Here is a 16,470-nt window from a genome sequence, read left to right as displayed (position 1 = left end):
CCCATCACCTAATACCCTTCTGATGGGAAGATTTAGGAACTGGAGAAATGAACCAGCTCAAGTTTCTGGCACCACATGCTTCAGGACTTTGAGATGCACAATATGAGGGGTAGGTGTGGCACCTGACTCGTTTCCCTTCCATGCAGTGGTCATCCTTCATTTATTTCAAAGACAGAGGTACAGGGGAAAGAGGAAAAGGAGAGATTTTCCTTCCGCTGGTTCCACCCACAACAGTCTGTGTTGTGGCAGGTCAAACTCAGACGCCAGTAACTCCATTCAGGTCTCCCATGTGAGTGACAAGAGTTCAAGCACTTGAGCCATTCTCTGCTGCTTCCTCAGCTACAGTAGCTCTATTTTATTTTTAAAGATTTATTCATTTTTATTACAGCCAGATATACAGAGAGGAGAGACAGAGCGGAAGATCTTCCATCTGATGATTCACTCCCCAAGTGAGCCGCAACGGGCCGGTGCGCGCCGATCCGAAGCCGGGAACCAGGAACCTCCTCTGGGTCTCCCACACAGGTGCAGGGTCCCAATGCATTGGGCTGTCCTTGACTGCTTTCCCAGGCCACAAGCAGGGAGCTGGATGGGAAGTGGAGCTGCCAGGATTAGAACCGGCGCCCATATGGGATCCCGGGGCTTTCAAGGTGAGGACTTTAGCTGCTAGGCCATGCCGCCAGGCCCTACAGTAGCTCTATTAGAAATGGAGCAACTGGGACTTGAACTCACTCTGGCTTTGCAAGTAGAGGCTTCACAAACTATGCCCTTCACTATGAAATAGAGGCCCTTCAGTGGAAATCAATCCTTCCTTGTTTTCTTCCTTCTTTTTCCTTCCTTCCGATTTATTTATTCATTTGAAGGTCAGATTATATATAGCGAGATCTTGATATGCTGATTCCAAGTCCGGGATCAGCCTAAGAGTGAGGAGTTTCAGCTGGGTGTCCTCGTGAATCCTTGGCCCATCCCCTGCTGCCCTCCCAGGTGTGTGAGGGAGCTGGACCAGAAGTGGAGCAGCCAGGACTTCAAATAATACCCATATAAAATGCCAACACTGCAGGCAATGGCCCTGATGGTGATCCTCTCTAAGACTGTCTAGGCTCAGCCGTACAGGCCACTGTTCGCCCCACCCCCAGAGACTCCCCTCCAGGTCTGGGTAGATCTAAACTAGCACTGACACAGTGGACCAGAAGAAGCCAGCCTAGGACAGCGGGGAGCCCATGCTGGTTACCCCAGAAGCAGGGGTGTTTCTGGTCCTTTTAAGAACTACTATCCAGGGGAAAGGATCCTGCTTATGTTGTGTCCTTGGCTGTGGATACTGGAGACTGTTAGTCCTCGCTGTAAACACAGGGAGCCACCTCTGGGTTCTGGAGAGGCCAATGAGAGAACATATGGGGTTGTAGGAATCAGTATGTTTGCAGCAATTGGCACAGCATGCACTCACACAACTTGTTTCTGGTAGAACAATGACTTTTGCATCTTTCTGATCCAGTGCTAGAACCTCACCCAACTTCTTTGGCAGGGCAGGAGACTGGTACACATAGTTGTGAGTCTGGGCCTACTGACAAGAGGATGAAGTTTAAGAGGCGAGGGGCTGGTGTGGTGGTTCAACAGGCTAACCTCTGCTTTGTGGTTCTTGCATCTCATATGGATATGGCTTCATGTCCCAGCTCCTTCATTTCCTATCGAGATCCCTGCTTGTGGCTGGGAAAATCAGTAGAGAATGGCCCAAAGCCTTGGGACCCTGTGTCCATGTGGGAGACTTGAAAGAAGCTGCTGGCTCCTGGCTTTGCATTGGCTCAGCCCCAGCTGTGGTGGCCTTTTGGGGAGTGAACCAGTGGATTAAGGTCTCTCTATTTCTGTCTTTACAATGCCTTTCCAACAAAAATAAACAAATATTTAAAAAAACAATAATAGCAAGAGGTGACAGTGTTATGAACAGGTGACCACCCAAAGAACCAAGCGACACTTGAGAGTAAACACACTTTTATTTACACATGTGGACTTGGCTGTAGCCCAGAAGTCAAGTTCTGACCCGCTTGGTCTTTTTCCACTTTCATACCTCAAATCAGCAAGCCATGGTTGCAAAGGAGGCTTGCAGTTTATCTCCTAGACAGGCAGATTTGCAGCTGCAGGTAGCTCACCACTTATCTCTGACCTTAATCTTGGGCATGGGGCAACCTCAGGAGGCACTAACCTACAGCAACTGGTAAGTCAGAGTCACACAGAGCTTACGGAACACTTCATTATCTTATAGCTGGGCAATCACAGGTGGGAGTGGGATTCCTGGAAGTGGCAGGGAGCCAGCCCTGCTAGATAAGAGGCAGATTTCTTTTTAAAAATTCATTTATTGTCATTGGAAAGGCAGATTTACAGAGAGAAGGAGAGATAGAGAGAAAGATCTTTCATCTGGTGGTTCACTCTCCAAGTGGCTGCAATGATCTGTGAATCATGCACAGAGCTGAGCTGATCTGAAACCAGGAGCCAGGAACTACTTCTGGGTCTCCCACAAAGGTGCCAGATCTCAAGGATTTTGGCCATCTTCCTCTGCCTTTCCAGGTCATAAGAAGGGAGCTGGATGGGAAGTGGAATAGCCAGGACATAAACCTGTAACAATATGGCATCCTGGTGCTTTCAAGGGTAGGATTAACCAATTGAGCCATCACACCAAGCCCAAGGAGTCACTATCTAAATGAGCAACGAACACCAAAATACCTTGCAGCCAGAGTTTCCTAAGCAAGTCACCTGCAGAGCCCAAGAACCTTTAGCAAGGATAGTGAAGAGTATCCTGGGACAGAAATCAAGCACACAACATGCCAGGAGCACAGGACTAGGGGCCTTCCTATCCGTGCGACATATAAAACAAGCAGGATGACCAATTGTTCTGGTTTGCCCTGGCAGGGCCTCATTTCAGCATTTTAAGTCCTGTGTTGCAAAAAATTCTTCTTGTGAGAATAATAGGTCAGTTGGTCATCCTAGAGCGAGGGATGCTTCAAGTTTCCTTGAAAAGGCAGGCAAAGACGCCTCCAGGCTCATAGCTGAAGCTTCATTCATTTCCCTTGGGCCTGTAATGGGGAATAGTGACCTTCACATACCTTCTGATTTGGCAGACCAAGAATCGTATCTTTCCTAAGAGTGGGAAACTGGCACACAGTTGTGATCCCGGGCCTAGTGTAACAAGTGATAGTGATGGAGAAAGACCTTTGGACAGTAGCCAGGTTCAGAATCTGAGGAGAAGCAGCCAATCCAAGATAAAGGTCAAGGTGACAAAAGATACAAGTAACAGTTGTCTCTGAGTCAAGAACAATGGACTTGCCTGGTTCACTAGTCAAGGCCACTAGGCAAGGCCCTGTAGCCTACAAACTTCTTTCCTTAAGAGTAGAGCTGGGGGGTCCGGCGGCGTGGCCTAGCAGCTAAAGTCCTCGCCTTGAATGCGCTGGGATCCCATATGGGCGCCGGTTCTAATCCCAGCAGCTCCACTTCCCATCCAGCTCCCTGCTTGTGGCCTGGGAAAGCAGTCAAGGACAGCCCAATGCATTGGGACCCTGCACCTGCGTGGGAGACCTGGAAGAGGTTCCTGGTTCCCGGCTTTGGATCGGCACAGCACCGGCTGTTGCAGCTCACTTGGGGAGTGAATCATCGGATGGAAGATCTTCCCCTCTGTCTCTCCTCCTCTCTGTACATCTGACTTTGTAATAAAAAATGAAATAAATCTTAAAAAAAATAGAGTAGAGGTGAATGACAGTTGTTAGCAAGGCACAATGAATGTGGATACAACACGGTATTCCTTTCCTTCACCCAGGTCCTCTGTTGTCAACAGTCTGTCCTTTTAAGAGAAATCAGTTCTTAACTTTTATCTGAAATCTTCATATTTAGATTACCCCATACCAAGTAAGTTACATGCAAATATTTACAAGTACAAAGTATCGTCCTGAGACAACAGGAGTCATCAGGACGGCACAGATGTGGCAGCTTAGTGGCCAAAGTTCTCTCATTGCATGCGCTGGTATCCTATATTGGCACAGTTCGTGCCCTGGCTGCTCCACATCTCATCCAGCTCCCTGCTTGTGGCCGGGGAAATCAGCAGTCTTGGGACCCTACACCGACATGGCAGACCTGGAAGAAGCTCCTGGCTCCTGACTTCAGATTGGCTCAGCTCCAGCTGTTGTGGCCACTTGGGGAGTGAACCAGCGGAGGGAAGATCTTTCTGTCCCTCCTTTTCTCTGTAAATTTGACTTTCCAATAAAAATATAAATAAATCTTTAAAAAAGAAAAGATAGCATTCATCAAGGTTTCCAAGATGCTGAAAATGACTTAAGAAACAAACAAACAAAAAAAGACAAAAAAAGGAAAGAAAGAAAAAAATTAACTTATTTGAAAGGCAATTACAGAGAGGGAAACAGATCCTCCATGCACCGGTTCACTTCCCAGTTAACCACAATGGCCAGGGATGGGCCAGACTGAAGCCAGAAGCTTTCTCCATGCTTCCTATGCAGCAACAAGGAACCCAGACTCGGGCCATCTTCGGCTGCGTCTCAGGCTGTGGAAGTGGAGCAGCTAGGGGATGAGCTAGTGCCTGCGTGGGAGACTGCTGTTGCAGACAGTGGCTGTGCAGGACACACCGCAACGCCAGCCCCTAAGAGATGTTTTCAAGGCCCTTGTTTTCTCATCCTGTGATTCTTGGATATTATTCAAGATTATTGATCTGAACGTAAGTGTCAAGTTCAAAAACCCAAGAAACAACTTGTGGAGAAACATGCTAAATGTGAACCTCAGACAAACCAGGTTCAAGTTTCCTCTGTCGTGAATGGTGAATAGTGGTGGCTGTTGGGAGCGCTGTGACCCAGGTGGGTGCCAGTCACATCCCGGCTGCTCCACTTTGCATCCAGCTTCCTGCTTACAACTTGGGAAAGCAGCAGAGGAGGATCGCCCAAAGCTCCTGGCTCCTGGCTTCAGATCAGCTCAGATCTGGCTGTTGCAGCCATTTGGAGAGTGAACCAGTGCACAGATCCTTCTCTGTCTCTCCTTCTCTCTGTAAATCTGCCTTTCCAATAAAAATGAATTTTGTTTTAAAAGGTGCTTGTTCAGGTGTGATTAACATTTGAATCAGTGGTTGACACTTAGAGCAACTACTGAGAAGTTCTCTCAAATGTCTCATCCTAACCTGCCTGATTTTCCAGTTTTTCAGCCAGTCCTACAAATTTCCTGGGAGTTGCCAGGCCCCATAATTGTGTGACTGAATCACTTTCTTAATATAAACCCCCTTTCTCTTTCTGATTGATAGCGAACCCTAACTAGGGCGGGAACCATTACTCATTTACTTCAAATTACAACCCTGGGATTTTTCTCTCTCACTCTCTCATAGACACATCCTTGATCAAAACGTTCAGCACTGGCCGAGGGCAGATCTGCAGCCATTTAGAAGAAAATGGTATTACTCAACAGGAACAAGTGATAAAGCTTCAAGTTACAAGGGCAAAACCCCAACTTGGCCAGACTGGTAATATGCAAATGAAGAGGATACATTGGCCAACCGAAGGACTGAGCGCACAACAAACATCCTCCACTTTAAAAAATTATTTTCACTGAAAAGGCAGATATACGGAGAGAAGGGCAGAGAGAGAAAGATCTCATCCTCTGGTTCACTCCCCAAATGGCCTCAATGGCTGGAGTTGAGCTGATCTGAAGCCAGGAACCAGAAGCCTCTTCTAGGTCTCCCACGTGGGTGCAGGGTCCCAAGGTTTGGGGCCACCCTCTGCTGCTTCCCCAGGCCGCAAGCAGGGGAGCTGGATGGGAAGTGGAGTAGCTAGGACACGAACTGGTGCCCATGTAGGATACCAGCTACTGCAAGAGAAGGTGTTGCAGGGTGCGAGCGAGATCACACCAGACATGTCTAAGGTTTATTAAGGAGTCTTTATTAATCCAGCTTGAAGACAACAGAGCACAATAGCAAATTACAAGTCCATACAGCAATCCACCTAATCATAAACCAACCAATCATAATCCCAAAAGAAACGAATGGTCATCATCCTTAAGTCCATCCATTAAGCTGAAGACCTATGTCCCAGCTTCCCCAACAATATATGTTATCCTAAGAGACATGCAACAAATAACCTGGACACACTCACAAGGAACCTGGACACACTTACAAAGCTACAGACATTCACCTTTCCCTGGCTTCTCTGCCCACATTCTACTACTGCTAGGCCTCACCCCTCCTGGAACTCCAGATAGTACACAGACCAGAAACAACATTATTAGAACCATTGTCCCATCTAAGCAGCACACAGGGACCATGCTCAGGGGATTACCTGTCCTGGGTCAGCCAAGAGTCGAGGTGCCAGAGTAACAGAAGCACCTGGCCAGAAAGAGAGTGAGAGCCCCTGCTTCACGGGCGTTTTAAAGGGGCTTGTGAGAGGAGTGGTTACACACAACACAATACCGTCCCCTCTCAGTTGATAGGTGAGTCACAGGTGGGCAGCAGCCAATACCTAAGTGTTGTAGGCTAAAGAGTTGATTAGTGCTCGTTAGGATGGACAGGAACAGGAACTGGGCTTGTAGCTAAAAACACCTAGACTAATTGGACTTCCAATATCCTGGCTCATTTAGGATGTAGGGGGAAGTGGTTGAGGATGCAGTTACTATCCCATTGCTGTTAGGATCTACCTTCAGGACAGAGGTTGGGGGACACAGCCAAATTTCATTTGCCCACTGTCAATGAGTGCTGGCTATCACAGGCTGCACCCCATAACAAAGGATTAGCTAGTTGAGCCATTGTGCCAACCCTGGCTTTCTAAAAGAATTATTTGATAACCAGAGTGACCTTACAAGTGCTGGTTCACTCTTCAGATGGTCCCAAGCATGTCAGGAGTTAGGAACTTTCTGCAGGCCTCCCTCGAGGCGTGCAAGGACCCAAAGAACTTGGGTCATTGCTGGGAGATTTTTTCCCGGCGCCTTAATAGGGAGGAGCTGTACCAGGTAGAGGAGTAACAGAGTCTTGAACCCGCGCTGCACGTGCGCCTGCACGGTCAAAAATTCACTTGTTGCACCACAAAGCCTGCCCAACCGATGCCTGGGAGTCAGCGTCCTACGGTGCCCACCCTGCTTCCCTTCCTGCCAGGCCTGGCCGGGCCGCCCTGCTACTTATTGATGATTGCGACGCAGGCAGCCGAGACCAGGTTTCCCGAGGAGTCTTAGCTTAGGACCCTACGTGTCACGCACTCCGCTTTTGTGAGTCGCCTACGCGCCTGCCCCAGCCGCCCAGCCCGGCGCGCGGCCCTGACGTCACCGCGCTGGGGCGGGGCCAGGGCGGGGCGGCAGGGGCGGGCCGGGGGCGGTGCTCACCCCGCCTGAGCCGCCCAGCGCGGCGCGCGGCCCTGACGTCACGGCGCCGGAGCGGGGCAGCAGGGGGCGGGCCGGGGGTGGTGCTCATCTCGCCCGAACCGCCCAGCGCGGCGCGCGGCCCTGACGTCACGGCGCTGGGGCGGGGCCAGGGCGGGGCGGCAGGGGCGGGCCGGGGGCGGTGGCCCGGCAGGGCGCTCTCGGCCGCAGAGGTGCAGGCGCTGGGGAGGCGGCGGAGCGGTGGTCCCGTGCAGGATGTCGACGCTGCCCGCCGGCCCCGAGCAGAGCGCTCCTGCCGCGAGCCGTGCGGGCTTCGTGCTGGGGCTGGACGTGGGCAGCTCGGTCATCCGCTGCCACGTCTACGACCGGGCGGCGCGGATCCGCGGCTCGAGCGCGCAGAAGGTGACCCGGCGGCGGGCGTGGGGCGGCGGGCGGGCGGGTGTGCCTCAGTGGGTGTGCCTCGGAGGGCTCTGGGTCCCGGCGTGAGGCTCGCTGCTCATGGCTTGTCACTTGGAGCATTCGCCTCCCGCGTCCCGGCTTGCGTGCAAGTGAAGTGCAAGGCAGAACTGTGCAGGGCAGCGCGTGTCCGTCCTGAGGGCGGTCGGTGATGTGTTTGATTCTTTTCCTGCATTTCCTAGATAGACCTCCAGGTCTTGACTTTACAAATGCATGGCTCGGATCTGATGGGTTTGACGTTTGTTGTGGATTCTCCAGTGGTCGGAGTAACTGGTGGCTTACCAGAGTAGCTGATATCATGAGTAGCTGGGGCAGGGCGCAGATGTTGCAGGCTGTGGGAGTTCTCGCTGTCTTTTTCCCTTCTTGGAGGATTCGTGTCAATAGCTTTTGGTTTGAGATACCTACACCAGGCTGGTTGTCAGTAGTAAAGTCTTGAACTGTTGACAAAGTGGGTCAGCAACCCAGCTGGTTGCTTATCCTTTTAGGGATAAGGCGTATCACATATGGTGTTTTCATTTGTTCTTCCTTCCAATACCAACAACGTTTTAAATTAGGAGTGTTTGGGAAGAGGGGAGTCATCATTTGCTGCTAAGGAATACGCCCTTTTTTGCATAAGCCATTCATGAATGTGTGTGTCACCGCAGCAGCTGCCCAGGACCAGGTCCAGCTATAGCGCGGGGAGGTAGTGAGTGCCGTGAGCATTTGCAGTAAGCTTTGGGTAGGTCTGCAGGCCAGGATGGCCGGCTGAGAACTGCAGAGCGCTCCAGTCCCTTCCCTGGGTAGCCGTGTAGGAGCACTGCCCCCACACCCTCTGCCTGTCCCAGCCTCCAGGGACCGGGAGCGGCGGATACTAAATACCCTTCCGCAGCTGATGCCTGTTTTTCCTTTCCTCCATCCCTCCCTTGCGTGCTCTGTACTGGGGGCATCACCTGTTGCTTCCCAGGGTACCTTTCGCAGGAAGCTCGGATCCGGAGTTTGGGGAGTCAGAACTCCAACCCCGTCTCCGTGATCTGGAATGCACACTGCCAACTAACATCTTAGCTGCTAGGCCCAATGCCTGCCCCTCCTTAACTTTTTGTAAGTCTTTATTACAAGCACAAGGATACTTGTTACATCTCCCTTACAGTTCTAGACACAAAGTATTTGTATTTTAGCTTGTGATTTAAACAAAAAAAAAAAAATAGAAGAAATGGAAATATTTGGCACCAAAAGGAGAAAGGGAAAGGTTAGAAAATGCCAAGTTATACAGTTGCTGTATAATTTGGAGGAAAACCTTAGTTCTTTAGAAATGTGGCTAAGAATCTCAACCATGAATCAAAATGGCTGGGAGTAGCAGGAGGCTAGAATGATTTGCTTAGACTTAAGCAGGTGAATACATAAAAATACAAGACAAGTCAGTGGAGAATCCCGACCTTGCAAGAACGAAGCGCTGACTTGGATTAAAGGATGTGTCACAGTGCGTCTGGAACCCTGGTGGAAGTTTACAGCAGGACACTCTCAAGTGTGGTTCCGGGGCTGCTAGAGGTGACAAAAAAAAACCGCCTAGAAATTTCTATAGTGATTAATCAGAGCAATTTCAATCCTGCTGTCTCTGATAGCAAAACAGTTGCAATTTGTCATTTTTGGGGGAAAGTTTATAGAGGTTTAGTTTTAAAATTGATCCAGAAAAAAAGGAATAATAATAATAATAATAATAAAAACCAGCAACTGGCTCTTTAATCCAGATAACTCAGGTTCTCTGGGAACAGGGCCTTGCTATTCTACATTGCTACTTAACACCTGGTTGGCTAATCTCATTCAGTGCGAAATACTGAATTACAGTTAAGGCATTAGGAATTCCAGTTACCTCATGGGCTTTCATAACAGGGACACAAAATCTGGGGGGGGGTGGTTGTTGTGTTTTCTCAAGTGGAAGGAACACCTGTGCCAATGTTTGATGAAAGAAACGCATAATAAAAATGTAAAACCTCCAATGTAGTCTTTCATTGACATTGCCAAATGCAAAGTTTTAAAAGAGAAAGAAAAACCAGAAAGGATGCCACCCTAGGGAAATGAAGGTATTCTGTGGGAAGTGAGCTAGGAGATGGACGGTCTCTGTCTCTTGCTCTCTGGGTCCTTTCCTCCCTTTGTGTTATCCTGCCTTCCAAGTAAGTAAATAAAGCAGTCTTTAAAAGGAAATCAAGGGCTCGGCAGCGTGGCCTAGTGGCTAAGGTCCTCGCCTTGATCCCTTATGGCCGCTGGTTCTGATTCCGGCAGCTCCACATACTCTGTCTCTCCTCCTCTCAGTATATCTGACTTTGTAATGAAAATAAAATAAATCTTTAAAAAAAAAAAAAGGAAATCGAAGTCCCAAGCGTGAAGCTTTCTATTTGGGGATTTGTACTAGGCATCTCAGAAGACTTCAACTTTATTTCAGTTGGCATTCATTTTTTCATGTTTCACAGCATAAATACATTTTTAGCTTGTTTTCCCCTGTAGTATGTATTTTTGAAAATAAATTTTTCATGTGGATTGTTAAAACATTGGTGTTAAATAGTGGAAGAGTATCTTGTGTGAGAAACGCTACCCATGCGCATTTAACACTTGGATTTTAAGGAATGGAGATCTGTCATGTCCCTCGGGAGAACATCGTGTCGTTGGGAGAATCCATAAAATAGGATAACATCTGGGTTGGGAGAACAGGACAGTCTGCCTTCAAAGGAACAGTGTGGTCCCTAATATTTTGTATGCCTTCCATGTGTTCTTGGAGTAGCCCGGTTGCTCTTGTTTTGTTTTTAAGCAACAAAAGACACTTTTTTTTTTTTCGTAATGTTTATTCAGTTCCTGATGTGCTTTTGTCAAGGAACTGATTTCCCTGTGAACACAGATTTGGGTCACAAGGAGCCGTCTGGGTGGACGGAATAAGAGGAAGTGACCCTGACGGTCTACTGTCAAGTCTAAAGGGCTGTGGGCTTGAAGCATATTTGTTACAGTTGAACCATCACCGCGTTGGTCATAAAAACCTTGCTTAGAAAGGTCAGAAATGTTATTCATTTCATTCAGTCTGTGTTTCTGATGAACTCACTGGGGAATAACAGGTTCATTTTTGCCTGTGCCATCGATGTGGTCACTGCTTCCTCAGAGTTCTCTGTTTTTCTGGGTCTTGCCAATTTTTGCATGTGAGCAATTTCCCCTAAACTGTGATCTTCCCCAATTTTCTGTTCATTTTGTTCAATGCCGAGCCTTAGCAAAGCACTCAGTTATAGCAAGTATGGGACTTTTCTGGTTCAGCCCCACCAGAGGACAACCCGTTGATTACCATTGGCCAGGCTGGAGAGGTCAGTGATTTGGGGAGGGGGCACTGGCCAGCCTTACGGAAGACTGAACTAGGCCCCCATTTAGCCCTGCTGGCATTTCAGTGTTCAGAGCTACCTCTCATTTCCAGGGCTCCACCTCAGAATCTCTTCCCTTTGCTTACAAGTTTGCCTTTTTAATGGAATATTTGAGAAATCCTAAGCACTTCTAGGTACCGGAAGACAAATGAACAAAGAAGACACACTCCTTACCCTCTAGGTGGAGTGGAAGACTCTGCTCTTTTTTTTCCCCCAATTATTATTATTAGCTTATTTATTTATTTGAAAGGTAGATTACAGAGGGAGGGAGGATGGGCGTGGGAGAGAAAATCTTCCATCTGCTGGTTCACTCCCGGTGACTGCAATAGCGTGGAGTGGGCCAGGTGGAAGCCAGGAGCCAGGAGGTTTAGCTGGGTCTCCTCTCTGGATAGGGTACCATTACCCCTGCTTTTCCAGGCTCATCAGCAGAGAAGTGCATCGGAAGTGAAGCAGCTGGGACGCAAACTGGCACTCACTTGGGATTCTGGTGTGACGGGTGCCACAGTGCTGTCCTGCAGCCCCGTTTGATTTTGAGGAGTGATCGGTTTGACCCAGAGTGAAACCCCTGAGTGGAATCCAGGGATTGTGCGGAGGCCTAGAGTAATCTGACATTTCTCTTCTATGCTAAGCCATGTACCGCCTGTGCACTCACTGCTGACATCAAAATCATTTTTTAAAAATCTAGTCTGATCTTGTTTGTTTCCCTGCTCTTTGTGCGTTTAAACATTTTTAATACTTTCCTTTGGGGGGGGGTAGTTTGGATTTTGATTGATTTCTTTGAAAGTCAGAGTTACACAAAGGAACAGACACAAGAAGGAATCTTCTATCCTCTCACTCACTTGCCCAGTGACTAAAGAGCTGGACTTGGCCAGGTGGTAACCTGGAGCCAGGAGCTTCTTTTTTTTTATTATTATTATTGTATTTTTGCTGACAATCCTTACATAGTTAATTGCGGTAAAAAAAAAAAAAAGGTTCTGGGGGTATAGGGAAGTGGGTAAGACTATTATGTCCATATTGTTTCCATCATGTATCTGAGGTAAAGGGGGATATTGAGGGAGAAGCCCCACCCAGTTTCCCACCCACCCCAAGTCCCGGATGTGGGGCATGCTCTGAGATCCTTGCTCAGATGGCTTTAATAGTTCTCCAGTTATGAATCGCTGCCAGTTTTACTCGATGAAGTCGTCCACTGATTGACACAGTCCATCATAGAGTCTTCATTTGCCCAGTATTCTGCTGCCAACATATAGCTGAGGTGGTTGATTGACTTGCTCTGTCCTCTGTCTTTTCTTGGCTAGGGTTCTGAGTCCAGCAGTTCGATTGGGGAGATCTCCAAAGAAACTTTGAGGTATTCCCAGACTAGATTCTTGTGTGTTCTAGCAAGCACAGGGCCCGGCACAGTCCGTCACCATGATCAGCTGGTGATTTCAGTTGCTGGGTTGGTTCCGCCTTCAGTCCTGATTTCCACTGGAACCAATAGGTGTTGCAGTCTAGCCTGGTTCTGCCCAGCATATACTCGGCCCTTGCATCAACCAGTGAGAGCTGCAGCCTAGTCGGTGCGACCCACAATAACCCCCACCAGGCCCACCCCCTACCCTGGTTTGCCAGTATGTGTAGCAGACTAGTCCAGTCTGTCCCACATCCTATTTGGCTCTTGTACTTGTCACTGGGTATTAAAGCTTAGTTCCATCTAACTAACTCAACTCTCCAGCCCTCACGGATGTTGTTGAGTGCCTCTCTGTCTAGCCACCCCAGCCCCTGTCTTAGTTTTCATGCCCTCCCGCGGGACTAGTGACCCAAGAGGGGGGAACCCACTTTTTCCCTCCCAGGTCTCTCTCAGTCCCGGTTTATGCACTCTTTAGGTGGTTCTGTGATTTGACTTGACAGAATTAGTCCCCAGTGCCAGCTTCTGCCAGTTGATGCTGTGGCTAAGCCCAAACATCCCTCACCCACTCTAATTTATGCTTGCACCAGCAGGAATAATCTGCCTAGCCTGGCTTTCCCTGATCTAGTCCACGTGCAGCGCACAGGTGTTGCAGCCTTGCTTAGTCTGGTCTGTCCCCATCCCAGCCCACACTCTCCAGTGGGAGTAGCTGTCTGGCGAGGGGACCAGCCCCTTAATCCCCCTGCCAGCTCTGCACCTCCCTTCCTGGATCTCACATGTGCTGGTTGGGTGCTGCAGTCAAATCCAGTACAGGCAACCTCACCCTAGGGTTCCATAGTGTGCACTGGTTTTGTCGCGACCAAACCCGGCTCAACCCACACTCCATTCTGGTGTTCGGATTTACCAGTGTATGACATGAACTGATTCAGCCTGGTGCCCCTGACCCATGCCAAATGTATGCCAGTGGGAAACTTTCCATGGCCTATTCTGGGCTGTTTCCTATCATGCTTCTTGCGCTTACCTGCAGGGACTGTGTCCTGCCAGAGGAGTTGCCCAGGCTCCTCCATCAGAACCTCTCCCAATGCCGGATTTTGCACATACCAGGGGGTCCGTGAGCCAGCCCTATTCAGTTCATCTCATGTCCTAGTAAGAACAGTGGCTTTTCCTGGCTTGCTTTCACCCCGTTCTGGTTCTTGTTGTTGGATGTTTCAGCCCAGCCATGGCTCGTCCATACCCACATACAGCTCACACATGGCTCAGTAGGGGTTGAGACCCAGCCTAGTCAGTCCCACATCCACCCTGGTTCTCCAGGACACCACATGATGTTGGGGTCTGGCCTGGCCTGGTGCATCCAATCCCAGTCCACACTAGTGCCTCGGGAGATTGCAACTGTTTCCTAGATAGAACGGAACCCCATTCCAGCACACGCGCCCCTTGGTGGGAACCTCAACCCAGTTAAGCTGTCCCCTTACCTCCCCAACTGGGCCTGTTCCTAGCCGTAGATGATGCGCCTGCCAGTGGTTGCTCTGACTCAGCTTGTCTCAGTCCCTCACTTGTCCTGGCCCCTGCCTTAGACAGTGTGGCTTAGTGTCCTTGACTCAAGTAGACCAGTAGGTGCAAGAGCATGGCTCGGCATGACCTGTGCTCCATGCTGGTTTCTAGTTTTGCTTGTAGGCTAAGGTTTGCTCAGTCCTGCCCAGTACATTCTGTTCCGTTACCAATTTCTTCAAAGGAAGAGTTACCGCCATTGGGAATGTTAAGGATTGACTGAGATCCCAGAAGCACCGTGGGATCAACCTGGAGCTACCTAAGCAGCGATTCAGACAACCAATACCCCAGAGCTCCCTGGCCGGGTGGCCAGCAGGCAGAGCCTGGCACCACATGGTGCACTGGCCACCCTGGGGGAGGCCGAGGACTCGTTCACTGCCTTGAGGCAGTGTCTTTGGCGTGAGCCCCCAGCATTGGGTCGATCCGGCAGGGGCACCCCTCACAGCTGCCACACTGTGAGTAGCGGCACTTGCCCCCAAACCCAAGGCCCGAACCGAGCCAGGAGCTTCTTCCAGGTCTCCCACATAAGAGGCAAGACCCAAACACTGAGGCCATTTTCTGCTGCTTTTCCTACATCATTGGTGGGCAGCTAGATTGCAAGTGGCGCAGCCAGGACTGTAACTGGCATCAATAAGGGATGCCAGCTTCACGTGTGAGAGCTTAACGTGCTGTGCCACAACACCAGCCCCTAACATTTGTCTTTTAGCAGTTTAAGAGCAATTGGAAATAGATGTATATGTTCAAGTGTATTTTAACTTGAAACCATGGTATTGTGAACATTTTTAAAAACTAAAATAAACTAATTTGGTATATGATTTTGGTCTGAGCTGTAGCGAATGTATATGAGTAACTCCCAAAATTCTCTTGTGCCAGCTCCTTGTAGTTGCGCACTCCTCTCCCACCCTCCCATGCCCATATCTAACTTTTGACAAGCATTGATCTTTTCTCCCCACTGTAGTGTTGTGTTTCTGGAAATATCAAGCAAGTGGTAGCATACTCTGAGTAGCCTTTTGAGACTTAATTTCCCAGTGTATTGTCTTTGAGATTCATTCATGTTTACTGTGCATATCAATAGTTCATTCTTTTTATATTTCAGGGTAGTAACCCATTATATGGAAGTACACACTCATTTGCCTTTTTGGTTTTTTTGCTTGTTTGTTCATTTTGGTTATTTATTTACTTGCATATTTATTATCTTGCATAGTTGTTTAAGGTACAAAGGATCAAGGGCTACAGGAAAGTGGGTAAGACCATTGTTTCCACACTAATATCATCATTTTTTCCCCTGTATCTGGGGTCCGGGGAGAAACAAAGGGAGGAATCCCACCCAGCCTCCCACCCATCCCAGGCCCCCGATATGGGGCATGCTGCAAGGGTCCTGTTCAAGCAGTTTTGATAGTTCAACAGTTCTGAATTGCTGCCAATCTCATCGTTCCAAGCATGATGAAATCTAGTCAGAATCCACTGGCTGACCTAGTCTTCTTGGCTGGGGTTCTGAGATCAGCAGTTCAGTTGGAGGCATCTCCAAAGAAATTTCGTCTGAGGTGATCCCAGACCTGATTCTTGTGTGTGTTTGCCAGTACGGGGTCCAGCACCATCTGTCGCCCCGGTCATCTTATGCACATGCTGGTCCTTGCAATTCTGGGTCAGTTCTGTTTCCAGCCCTGTCTTCCATGCGAACCAATGGTTGTTGCAGTCCAGCCCGATCCTGCCCACTTCATACTTGGTCCTCATGCAAACCAGTGGGAGCTGAAGCCTAGTTGGGGCGACTCCTCATAACCCCCACCATGCTTGCCCCCTTCTCTGGTTCCCATGCTTGCCACTATGTACCACAGACTTGTTCAGTCTGTCCCACATTGTATTTAGCTCTCAGACATGTCAATGGGCATTGAAGCCTAGTTCAACCCACCCAGTCCCACTATCCAGCCCCCACACACACTGATGGGTGCCTTTCTGTCTAGCCACCCCTGTCCCTGTCCTGGTTTTCGTGCTTTCCAATGGGAGTGGTAACCCAAGTGTGATGTGTCCACTATTTCCCTACTAGGCCACTCCCACTCCAGGATTATGCACACTCCAGGTGGTTCTGGAGTTTAACTTGACAGATTGAGCCTCCAGTGCCAGCCTCTGCCAGCTGATGCTGTGGCAAAGCCCAGCCAACCCTCACCCACTGATTTTTGCCTAGCCTGACTTTTCCCTGATCTAGCTCACATGAGGCCCACAGGTGTTGCAGCCCTGCCTGGTCTGGTCTACCCCCATCCTAACTCATGCTGTCCAGTGGGAGTGGTTGTCCAGCAGGGGAGCACATTCCCCCTGCTGGCTTTGCCCCCTCCCTCCCTGGTTCTCACGTGTGCTGTTTGGGTGCTGTGGCCACATCTG

The 16,470-nt window shown here is 49.3% G+C and overlaps 1 protein-coding gene across 1 annotated transcript in view; it reads left to right on the top strand.

The window, feature by feature from the left end:
* Positions 1 to 7,547: 7,547 nt before the first annotated feature.
* The window catches only part of GK5 (glycerol kinase 5), an 86,604-nt gene continuing 77,681 nt past the window's right edge, over positions 7,548 to 16,470 (top strand). The window contains exon 1 of the mRNA XM_058661389.1: positions 7,548 to 7,740. Coding sequence (XP_058517372.1) covers positions 7,594 to 7,740 — 147 coding nt within the window. The 5' untranslated portion in view covers positions 7,548 to 7,593. The remainder of the gene's footprint in view (positions 7,741 to 16,470) is intronic.

The sequence above is a fragment of the Ochotona princeps genome, chromosome 3, assembly GCF_030435755.1.
Source record: "Ochotona princeps isolate mOchPri1 chromosome 3, mOchPri1.hap1, whole genome shotgun sequence".
In the NCBI taxonomy this organism is placed as follows: Eukaryota; Metazoa; Chordata; class Mammalia; order Lagomorpha; family Ochotonidae; genus Ochotona; species Ochotona princeps.
Note: the sequence above shows the minus strand (reverse complement) of the source record. Positions and strands in the feature narration are given on the sequence as shown.